A 12,235-nucleotide genomic window follows, 5' to 3' on the forward strand; every position below is an offset into this window, starting at 1 on the left:
CACAGCGTAGCAGCAAGTTAATTGACAAACATGGCAGCGACTTGAGGTAGGGATTCCACCTTATAAAAGAAATACAAATTTCTCGACCTATGCTTTTTAAAAAAATAAAAAATAACATTATTATGAGAGTTAAGGTATTTTTATCCTAATATTCAAATCAATATTTTAGAAGATTTAGAAGGCACTAAATGTTGCAAACTGTCCCTTAAAATAACCTATTTTTTCAATCAAAGAGGTGAGATCACGGGCAGCACGGCGGCGCAGTGGTTAGCGCGTGTGCGGCACAGTTCTGAGGTCGTGGGTTCAAATTCAGCTCCCGGCCTTACTGTGCGGAGTTTGTATGTTCTCCCCGTGCTTGCGTGGGTTTCATCCGGGCACTCCCTTCTCCCACATTCCAAAGACATGCATTTCAGGTGAATCGGCCGGTCCAAATTGTCCCTAGGTGTGACATGGGCGAGTGAGTTGTCTGTCCCCGTGTGCCCTGCAACTGGCTGGCAACCAGTTCAGGGTGTCCCCTGCCCACTGCCCGATGATTGCTGGGATGAGCTCCAGCACCCCCACGACCCTACTGAGGATAAGCGGTGCAGCTGATGAGATGAGATGAGGTGAGATTTCCACCGTGACACACATATTTAGCAAACTTCCAGGCTTCACTCCATCCGGAATAGAGCAGATCTGTATTTGTATAACATTCTAATACACACTAATTATATGGTAAATAAGACACAGAGAGAAACAGGGTGTACAAAACAAAATCGTCCTTTTTAATTCTATATCATGTCTGTTGTATGTCACTGTAGTCTCCCTCGTACTTTCTTCATATTCATATATATATATATATATATTTCTCTCTCGAGTTTTATAATGGCACAAGTTGATGATTTGTGTCGCAGTGCAGATGAATGTAAACCAGGCCACATTAAACTGTATTTACAAGCAAACACGACATTGGTACAACGATAAGTACATCCCACACTTTCAATCTTTTGTACAACTTAAACTCCCAAAAAAGTCCACGTTGGCTTTGGCACGTACACAATTTCCATCTCGACTCTTCCCGCAGATCCTCGCATCACATGACTCACGCCCTCACTATGACAAGTTTTTGAAAAATAAAAATGAAAAAAATCAAACCGACTATCTAAAACAAAACAGGACTGTCATTAGCGTCCAGTTTTGTCAACCCTTGTGATTTTTTTGTCTCTAAAATGGGGTACACACATATTTGAACACGGAATTTGCGCTGTATAAATGAAAAATTGATTGTCTTAAAGTGACAGTGTGTATTCTTTTTACGCTAGATTTCCTTGTATTGTGTAGTGCTGGCCGCATTAGCAAATAGCCTCATTTTGGTGGCTAGTTTTGCTTTAAACAGTAGCATCACTTTATCAGTTAGTTCTAAATAATTTAGCTGCTAATGCTAGTGTTACTGACTACTAATGTTAGAATTGTGGACACACTTGATAGCTACTATTGCTAGTGAGTTTTCATTAAAGGGACAGTATGTGCAATTTCATTACTAGTATTGTGACCTGCCACCGGAAACGAGTGCTACAAAGCAAAAGGAAGAATGCAAACTTCGGGGACCATTTGTCTTGGGTTTTTTTTGCGGGGTCTTTCACAAGGTGTTTGCAAACTGTCCCCTTAATTACCAGTATTTTTATTCAAATTTGTATGATTTTGTGTGTGTACCCCTCTCAACTACTTGAACTAATTCCCTTCTATTAGCACACATTCCATGATTCCCTCTACTGACGTTTTACAACGTTCGGTGGGTATATAAATTCCACACACCCCTGCCCCAAAATTCAGGTTCAAAAAGAAAATATAATAACCATGGGAACTAAACTTCAAGAAATACAACCCGTGCCAAGAAATATGGCCGAAATCTCTTGACAATCGGGACCATTATTAGCAATAAGGAGGTGATTAGAGCAACAAAGTATTTTATGGGCATCATTAATCATTTGAAGTTGAAGTTATAATCTCAGTTTTAATTTCCATTTGCTGTCTCCTCCATCTCTGCATCCACCTTATAACTTCACTATACCTATTCAAGTCACAGAAGGTAAACACAATTTTATTTTTAATTCAATGTATAATCATTTTTATATTATGTATATCACTTTAAATAGGAGTACTTTGTTATTTTTTTTATGTTTTCATCTGGGCTACCCGGGTTAGGACAGCATGAGCTATATACCATTGGTTCCTATCCCCCGCTATACAGTTATTTTTATTTAAGATTCCCACCTCAGAACGGATTAATGTCGTATCCTGGGGGTTTAAGTGGGCATGATTGACCAAAATCTAATCGATATTGCGATGAGACGTAGTGCGATTTTTTTAATCGCAAGAGGCATGTTTTAACGACACTAGCCAGTGAAGGTGAACCAACGTTGGAAAGCAGCACACTATGCACACACATGTGAGCAGACAGCTCCCCGAAGAGGGCGCTGTTTTAATACGGTTGAAGCATGTCAATATGATTAAGCACGGTGGTACCTCTCCTTACAAATGTAATTCGTTCTGGAGTAGCTCGTAACCTGAACATTTTGAACGCAAGGACGCATTTTGAATGTTAATGCGCTGATCCGTTCCAAGCACTGCAAAAGTACAGTATTATATTCTTATAATAAATCATAAAAATAAAAAGAATAAAGTAAATTAAAATTAAAATACGAATTTACCTTTTTCTTCGCGTTTCTTGAAAAACTGATCCAATGACTTCTGCTTTTGCCAGCTTTGGAAAATTTTGTCCGAAATGCTTGAGGCAGACGTCATCTTAATGATTAATAGCTGTATTTGTCAAAACTTTTTTCGGGTAATTTTTTTCCACAAATTCCGAGACTTAGTAGAATTTTGTTAAAATGTATAACACTATGATAAGAGCTTCGTCCTCCTCCCTGTCATTTTGACGGAACCCCTCCTCCTCCTCTACTCTGAACTCTGAACTGTGACACGAAGAGCATGCTGGTAGCATGCATGCGCACTGGGTTGCCAGGCAGATTTGAAGGGATTACCACTGTTTTTACATAAAACAGAAATAGCACAGAACATTTTCGTTTAGAATTGAAAATTTCATTGAAGTTGCAAGACTGGTCTGAAATACCGCAATCAGGATTTCCGAAATTGGTTCAGCCCTATTGGGGGTTTACTGTATGGAAATGCCATTTTTTCCATTCAAACAGGGATGTGTAGACTTTAAATACCCACTATACACACATACATAGTCTTTTTTGTATGTAAAGCCAAGTTCACAGTCGTTTCGAAGGTTGGGTTTCAAACCCAGGAGTCTGGTGAGCCGGGGTACTGTTCGGCCTGGTACGAGGGCCTTGGCGTGCTGGCGTAAATGTCCACGTAGTTGTTGGAGGCCTTGAGCGTGTGATGCTGGCCTCCGTAGTCCAGGCCGGGTGCGTACGCCATGATGTCGTCTACGTAGCCGTCCTCATAGCCGTGCGGATGCCGAACGTACATCCTGTAAGGCTCGTAGGGTCTCGTGCCCACTTCGTCGGGGTAGTACAGAGGCTGAAAAAAACGGAAAACGTGAAGAATATGTATCACGCCTGCTACGTCTACCATTCACCTCTGTGGGTTTCCTGACTACTTGAGTCAGCTAGGAGTCTAAAATACACAATAATGGCCAGTATTATGAAGAGTTATATTGAAAAACACCTATGCACACAAAAAGGTCTCAGATGAGATACACAGAGCTCCGGATAATTAAAAAAACTATATATTTAGAAAATAATATGCTTGAGGAACAAAAACATATACAATTGTGAGGATAAAAGTGGTAAAAATAGATTTAAAAAAAACATTCATAATAAAATTATATATATCTATAAAAAATATATCACACAAATAAACTGGTATTTTAGGACAGGAATGATCAGAAATACCTTTAGGAATATATCTGTTTTAGGGAAAATATAAAAAAATAATAAAGATTTAATTTTTCAGGACGGAAAATACAATTCAAGAGAAAAATAAGTCACATAATAAGTCTTTTTTTTTCTAAAGCAAAGATTGTTATTATAAGATGATTATTTTTTTTTTTTCAGGACAAAAGAGAAAGAAAATGAAACGCTTTTAAAAAATAGTAATGGTACTACATGTGTTTCTTTTCAGGAAAAATAGTTTGTGAAAAAAAAAAAATAAGTTTAAATTTTTCAAGAATATATATATATATATATATATATATATATATATATATATATATATATATATATATATATATATATATATATATATATATATATATATACTTTTTTATGTAACACTATACCAAGAAAGATTCTTAAAATTAAAAAGTACACATTTTATTTCGTAGTATTTAGGAATTATGTTGAATATTTGAAAAAGCTGCTATACTGGAAAACATCTATACTACTTGTAAAAAAATATGAATTCAGGTGAGTAGATCAAAATCATTACATTATATTATACTTAAAAAAATGTTGATTTAAATATTGTCTTTGGCTAGGTTCACACTGCAGGGAAATCTAATTTTCTTGCACGGATGTGACCTGTATCATATCTGTGAAAGTCTTTCTTAATGGCACATATCTGCTTTTATCACACCAGACCCAGGACACTTTCATATGTGGTCCTAAATCCAATACATATCAGATTTTTTGGGAATGCAACTGCTGTGTGAACGGTTAAGATGCATTTATGCTGCCTGCACTTTATCAATAGACATCCCTAGTCTGCCTTCAATCAGGGGGGAGGAAGCGGGGAAATCAACAACCACAGCGGACGAAAACACAAAGTTTTATCAAATAACACATTTATGGAAGATGAAAACTTGTTCGATTTGTAACTCATGGAACACCCAACAATGCATGTCGCTGGAGTTCAGTCTTAAAGCGATAGTATCCTCTAGTGGTTGGCGACAATATTTACATTCAAATCCCACCACACGGACAGCATTTAATGGCGGAAAGCGAGGTTTTGGATTTAATTAATATTTGGGGGAACAACAATCTACTGTTAACATCCATGAGTACTTCTGCAAACATGAGTGCATTGTGAGTGACGTGTCCTCTTCTGCTCATGCGTGACAGTTGCGGGGCTTTCACACGAGAAGATCAAGTCTCATAGAAGTCGTATTTAGTTAGAAATGTGAACGCTCTCACAAAATCATCGCATTTCACAAAAATCGGTATTAAGCATTAAACTCTGCAGCTTGAACCTAGCCTTTGTCTCACCTGTGTTCTTCTAGGCTCCTCCCTTGTGGGTGACGGGTAGTAATACAGAGAAGGTTTCCCGGACCCTGCCATCAAAGTACAAAACAGTTTTATGAAACGGAGTATGTGGAGAAAAACAAGCCGCTGTTCCACGCTTGTGTACACTGGATTTACGCTGGTATGCCGTCTAGCCGCTGGAATCCGAAAAGTCTCATTTCCACCACAGCTCTTGCTCTCTTTTTTTCTCTCTTTTTTGTTTACCCTGCCAGCTCCTGTCTGAAATGCCCGTTCGCTCTCCAGCTCTGGATAATAACACCATTGTGTGGTCCGCTGCAGACCAGCCAGTCCACTTTGGCTGCTTTCTGCGTGTTTATATGTCAGAGAGACAGATTTGAAGCCAGCCATAAAAAACTCAAGGGGATTGAGTGAACAACAGCGGCCTTTTTGAAAATAAACAAAGACACAATGAATTTTGAGCCAGGTTTCTACATTTTTACACATAAGTTAGGGGTGCCAAACATGGTATAAAAAGCTAGGATAAAAAGTGTGCCTTTAGCTGAAGGCCATTTTGGAGGCTCACAATTGAATTATGATTCAGGGTTGTAAGATTTGATTAAAAAACGATTTTTATGGATTTTTTTTCCCACAATATGCGTTTTCTTTCACTAACATGTCTTGTAATGTTTATCATTTGTTAAAAAAAGAAGGAAAACAATAATTGGATAAAGTACTGTTTATTTTACTTGGGTAAACTCATGCCGGCTGAAAAGTGACAAATAAAGCATACAACTCTAATTGAAATGATTGTTTTGATGATTTAAAAGTCTTTCTGCTTTTTGTTTTTGTCTATTTAAACGTATACTGGAATATGGGAATTCCCATGATAGATTTTACATTATATCTATTATAAAAACGATTTAAAGCTTTTTCTTCTGCAAAGACATCCAGGTTCTATTTTTCTTAATTTTGTATTTTTCGTATTGCCTTAAAGCCTCAGTGTGTAATATTTGACCACTAAATGTCACTGTATTGTCTAATGGGATCAAAAAGCAGTTCCACGGAGCATTGTGTAGCAGACAAAGATGGCAGCGGCCTTAGGTTGGGATTCCACATGTAAAAGAAATACAAATTTCTCGACCTAAGAATTTTTCATAAAAATGAACATTGGTATGATAGTTCAGGTATTTTTGCTTTGTTTTTACAGAAAAATGAAGGTTTTTGTAACACTAGGAGGCAGTAAACGCTACACACTATCCCTTTAAAATTATAGAGTCTTTTCTCAATGTTCTCCAGTTGATTATTGGTAGTCAAATTTACAGTAGGTTCTTTGTGAGTGGCACCTGTCTTTGGCGACATCTAGCGGAAATATCCAAAACTCCACATTGTTGTTTGGCTCCTTTTCCCTCCTGTGGTTCTCTTGAGATTGTTTCCCGGGCCACATAAAATATTGCGGCAGGCCACATTTTGCCCCACAAACATTAACCGCGAATGCAATAGTATAGGTAGATCAAATTAGCACATGACCGAACCATGCCTGATTGCTTTGAAAGACAGATCTGTCTGTGAAATTAGCCGGAAAAGGAAAAGCTGTGGTCATTTCCAGCCAAAAACTTTAGCTAAAATGCTATCGGTAGTCCCCTTAGCTCAAAAGCTACCATTGAGAGTTGCTTCGAAAGGCAGCCTTGTCTGTGACGTTGGCCACATTAACTTTAGCGGCGCTCAAACTGCACTAGTGTTTGGCTTCAAACATTAGCCGCTAATGCTATAGGTAGATGAAATTAGCTCATGACCGACCATGGTTAAGCGCTTTGAAAGTCAGCTCTGTCTCTGTAACTAGCTAAATTAGCATTTGGGGCGCTAAAGCTGCTGTACTAGCTTTAGCCATAATGCTATCGGCAGTCCGCTTAGCTCAAGAGCAACTGTTGATAGTTTCTTTGAAAGGCGGCCTTGTGTAACGACAACAACTTTAGCAGCGCTCAAGCTGCAGTTGTTACCAGTAACTAGCTATAGACGCTCATGCTATAGGTGGCTCTCATTAGCCCAAGAGCAACTGTTGCTAGTTGATTCAAAAAGCGGTTTCATCTGTGACACCCTCCGCATTAGCGGAACTCATGTTGCTGTCGTCTCCAGCCAATAACTTCTTCTGCTAATGCTACAGGTATCTCACATGAACTCATAAGCGATTCTTGCTAGTTGCTCTAAAAGAAAGCTATATCTGTGATGCTATCTACAATAGTGGTGCTCAAACTGCAGTCGTTTCCAGCCACTAGCTTTAGTTGCCAGCGATTTAGGTAGCTCGCTTTATCTCACGAGCAACTCTTACTAGTCGCTTCAATTGCTAGGGGCTTATTCAGTGATGCTAGCCACATTAACAGCAATTGCAATTGCAGTGAAATGGTAGCAGAAATCAGGAAAAGAATGCAGTACCTGCATACTGGTTTTTGTGAATACTGTTGTCCATGTTGTAGTTATAAAACTGCATAGCTGACTGCGCCCTCTGATAATCCCTCAAGTTGTGATCTCGAATGATAGGAGACGACATGGCGCTGGCGGCTACGAGAAGAAAAAGACGTGAGGCCAAAAAAATTCTGCTACGAGTTTCTTCCGGGTACCTACCGGGATGGTTGAGGGGGGACATCTGAATACTGTTAGTAGGAAGCGCGGGCTGCGACTTGAAGCGGTCGCGCTCCAGCGTTGAAACCGGCGTCAGGAAATGGTTTTGGGTCCAACCGTCCTGTTTTGAAACGATTATTAATTGAATTTAAAGGAAGTCGTATAAAGGAATTGTGGGAAAAAAACAAGTTCTTACTTTCTTATAGATGGCCCGCAAATCTCTGTACTGCCACAGCGTGTTCAGCACTTGAGCGGATGCCTTAACCACTTTCAGGGAAAACCTAAAACACATATTATCATTATTTTTGTTGTACTTGTGGGACTGAAAAAAATAGAGATTGCTGTTCTTGTAAGGCTGAAAATAATTATTTTGTTTTGCTTATATCACTGAAAATAAATCATGATTGTTGTGTGACTAAAAATATTCTTATTTGTAATTTTAGGACTGAAAAAGATATATTTTTGAAACTATGCAACAGAAAAATCAAATTTTCTTATAAGACTGAAACATGTCATGGTTCTTCACCTGCAGTCCCTCCTTTTCTCCAAAAGATAGCAGCATTTCCCCATTTCCCATTATCCTTCTCGACTCTCTAATCAGCCAATTAGCCAACTTCTACTATGAATACTGTACTCCAGCCTCCGATGCTACTTATGTCTTTGAACCCAGCTTAAGACATTCACTTTCCAAGACGACAAGTTTCTCTTCCCAAAATGTTCTTCTTCAGTTCTCTCCTCATCCCAAGATCTTCTACACCAAGCGTTTTCTTTAAGGCACTCTGGAATCTTCTTTTCAAGACTTTTGCTACCCCAAGACCACCATCCCAAATCTACCTTCCTTCGCAGTCCCCTCCTTGTCCCAAGACCTTCCTCATTAGGCATATTTCTTAAAATACTCCCAAATCCTCTTTTACAGACTGTTGCCACGTCAAGACCCCTCTCAGGTTTCCCCTCCTCAGCAGTCCAGGTTCCAGTCTCCCTTCTCTTTTGTTAAATTAACGCCCCCTGTTAGGGTTTGATCACATCCCCGTTTTACGTCTCTTTGTGTCTTGCCTTTGGGTCTGTCCGAAATCGTGTGACAGTAATCCATTTCGACAGAAAAATGAGATTTTGTTTATTTCTATGGCTGGAAGAAATTCAAATTTGGTGTTGTGCAACCCCCCCCAAATTTTTTTTTTCCACTGACTGAAAATATCATTTTATTTTACGAGTACGACTGAAATACTTGTAAGACTGGAAACAAGTTTGAATACAAAATTCATGATTGTTTTACTTGTACAACGAAGAAAAAGTCATTCTTTTTAGTTGTACAACTGAAACTTTCATTGTCGAAATTGTTAAGACTTAAAATGTTTTTTGTTGTACTTGTATAACTGAAATTCATTTTTCACTTAAAAATTAAAATTTGTTTTTTGGTCTGACTGAAATTTAATTTTGATTTTAAAAAAATCAATTTTGTTGCGTTAGTATGACAGAACACTTCAGTTTTAGCTGAAGAAATGCAATTATTCTGTATGCGTTGGTTGGTGCCCGAACCCGCACAGACGGAGGACCAAGACGCGTAACATTTTCACACAAGCTTTATTTTACGGGAATGGGGCAGTCATGCGCGTGAACACAAACGCCAGGAATGCAGTGATCGCTGGGCAAAAGAAGTGAGACAGAGAAGTCAGAGGCAGACGAGATTGAGGCCGGACAGAACAGATGGGATCGATACAGGACACACGGGTAGATACCAGATACTGGAGCAAGATAACGGACAGGACGAGACAGACGGGATCGAGCAAGATACAGGACAGGTGGAGACAGACAGAATCGATATCGGATACTGGAGACCGGAGCAAGATACCGGACAGGATCAAAACACAAGTCTTGCAATTGCAGAGGTTCGTTGATGGACTGACAAGGAGTGAATGAGAGCACTGAGTTTAAATAGGAGGAAAACCAATCAGGCAACGAGCCACAGCTGGCGCCAAATGGGCGGGGCCAAGTGAGTGCAATGGGCAACCGTGACAGTTGGTTGCTTGGTTGGATCTCTTAACCTAGGGTTGTGGGGGCACCATATCCTGTGGTTTGTCTTGGGCAAGTACAGCCTGTTGGCGCCCTTCCCTCTCCAGGCCAACATATGTTTCACCCGGTCTCGAACCACTTAAAAAACCTATTTTGATTCAAATTCAAATTTGTTTACTGGTACTACAGAAAAGTTCCAATTTGGCTGGAAGCTTTATAATTATATTTGTCGTTATTACCGATATGCTTCACCTGTGCCCGCTCCTTTGGCGCCAACTGCCTCGGACTCTGATTGGCTCTCTGTCCCTATTTAAACCCACTCCTATCTGTCCCCTGTTGTCAGTCCTTCTGCTAACCTCAGTTTACTCTAGGCAAGCTTTTCGACCCTGACTCACTCCTGTTTTTTCTCCCGTCTGTTTCCCAGCTTCGACCCGTTTTTCTTGACCACGTCTATTCTCCACTCCTGGCTTTCGACTCGTTGCTGATCCCGACCACGTTTTTGCTCTCCTGTCCCGGCTACTGAACCGTTTTCTCCGTTTCCGACACCGCCATCGTTCGCCACGGAAGTACCACTTCCGCGTTCAGAGCGACCTGCTTCTCAAGACCAGCGTTCACCGGATTGTGTGTGCAATCCTTTCCTTTCCTCCCAATAAAACTGAGAGAAACGTACGCACGTGGGTCCTGTCTCCGTTCTGGTCTTGACAATATTGTAATATTCATGATCGAACAAATTCATTTAAAAATCCATTTTGCTGTACTTGCTTGATTTAAAAAATGAATGTTGTTGTACTAGTGGAAGAATAATCAAGTCATTGTATTGTAAGGATTTTAAGACAGATACATTTATTATGTTTAATATTGAACACCTACAAATGAGATCACATAGGATACCAGTTCTTTATTTTGACTATTATTGCGCACTGCTGTTCGTCGTTTTGACCATTGCATCATTGTCACTATCGGCCAATCATGTAGCTCACCTTTAATTATCGCAGCACTTGGGGTTGATCAGCTTAATGAAACTTTGAACATTAAATAGAAAGATATGCCTCAGGGGAGGACCTTACGAGTGGGTAGGAATTTCTTATCTGAAGGCTTCTCTCTTTATTCCTCTTGCAAGTTCAAAACCCATTGATGCCTTCTCTTTCCTTTTTAAGCGTTTGCTAAATTTCGAACTTAGACACAGGTGGAAATAATAAAAAAAAGCAGGATGACTGTTTTCTGGTACCTGTCCCCTCTGCCCTTGGTGATGTTGACCAGCTTTTCGATGCCACCTGTATCTGCCAGTGCTTTGGCGTTCTCCATGTTCCTGCTGGTGACCTCATGCAGGGTACAGCAGATGGCCGACACCGTCTCGTCCGATAGCAAGGTAGTGTTCCCTCCGGGGAGCCGGTTCACCAAATCCCTCATGGCGTATTTTCCTGAGAGCAAAACGCATCATGGAGCTAATATGTTGTGACAGGCTCCAACCCTGGTACACGTGGGATTATATTCACCTGTGTCACTTTATATACATCAAGGCAAAATCATTACAGATGACATCAGAGTTTGGTTTCATAACAATACATTCTCTTTAGAAGATTTTTTTTTCTCCGGGACATTTTCAAAGTGACACTGCCTAATAATTCACCACTAGATGTCACTGGAGATTAGAATGGAACTGAAGCGTGTGCAGTGAAAGAGCTACAACAGAAGCCAAAAAGATACCACTTGGGAAAACTCGGAAGGCAACTTTAATATTTTCTTGCGTGACTAAGGACGTATTTCAGTGACAGGAAAGGAAAGCTAGTGTTTATTCCCACACTCAGAGCGACTGAAAAGAGTCATAACCAGGTGTTGATCAGAGCTGGTTTAGGTGGCCAATTTTAGCGACCCGTGGGAGAATTTACTAAAAGACCAGAAAAAGATTGAATTTGTCAAATCCTGGGACCCTGAATAATGACATTTAGCAACGTTCTAGTGGCGAGCCATAGCATGCAGCTAAGTGCCTTACATGAGTGGCTAGAGAAGGAAATAGTGAGGAAAAAAGAAAGATGTCTGAATCATGGGACTTGGTGACCATCACATGCAGGTCTCCATTATGTGTAGTAAGACCCCATCTAGTGCTATAAGCACCACCGGGACAAGCTACGTTTGCAAAATGGCCATCCGGGCTTCTGTAGTCGTAAGCTCACAGCCAAATAGTTCCTGTTAGTTTCTTTAAGTTGTGCAATAAAATCACACATTTATAAACCTACAAGTCTTTAAAAAAATCGTGTTTACAAGAGTAGATATATTTTTGCTTCATTATTTGAATCAACGGTCTTTTGAAGTTTTTTACACCACTAGGGGTTGCTAAATAATACACATTGGGACTATGAGTACATCTGTGGTTCAATCTTTCCAAAATTTAGTAAAACATATACTTATTTTATAGTAGA

The 12,235-nt window shown here is 39.8% G+C and overlaps 1 protein-coding gene across 4 annotated transcripts in view; it reads right to left on the reverse strand.

Annotated features, from left to right (window-relative positions):
• Positions 1–743: 743 nt before the first annotated feature.
• Positions 744–12,235, reverse strand: part of LOC148352814 (plakophilin-4-like) — a 121,705-nt gene continuing 110,213 nt past the window's right edge. For all 4 annotated transcript variants that reach the window (XM_088352395.1, XM_088352396.1, XM_088352394.1 and 1 more), the window contains 6 exons: positions 11,044–11,236; positions 8,002–8,086; positions 7,809–7,926; positions 7,620–7,745; positions 5,214–5,278; positions 744–3,528 (listed from right to left, as the gene is read on the reverse strand). In XM_088352395.1, the coding sequence (XP_088208521.1) occupies positions 3,283–3,528; positions 5,214–5,278; positions 7,620–7,745; positions 7,809–7,926; positions 8,002–8,086; positions 11,044–11,236 (833 nt within the window). In that variant the 3' untranslated portion in view covers positions 744–3,282. The remainder of the gene's footprint in view (positions 3,529–5,213; positions 5,279–7,619; positions 7,746–7,808; positions 7,927–8,001; positions 8,087–11,043; positions 11,237–12,235) is intronic.

This window comes from Urocampus carinirostris, chromosome 14 (genome assembly GCF_059441175.1).
Source record: "Urocampus carinirostris isolate Australia breed hairy pipefish chromosome 14, RoL_Ucar_1.0, whole genome shotgun sequence".
Lineage (NCBI taxonomy): Eukaryota > Metazoa > Chordata > Actinopteri > Syngnathiformes > Syngnathidae > Urocampus > Urocampus carinirostris.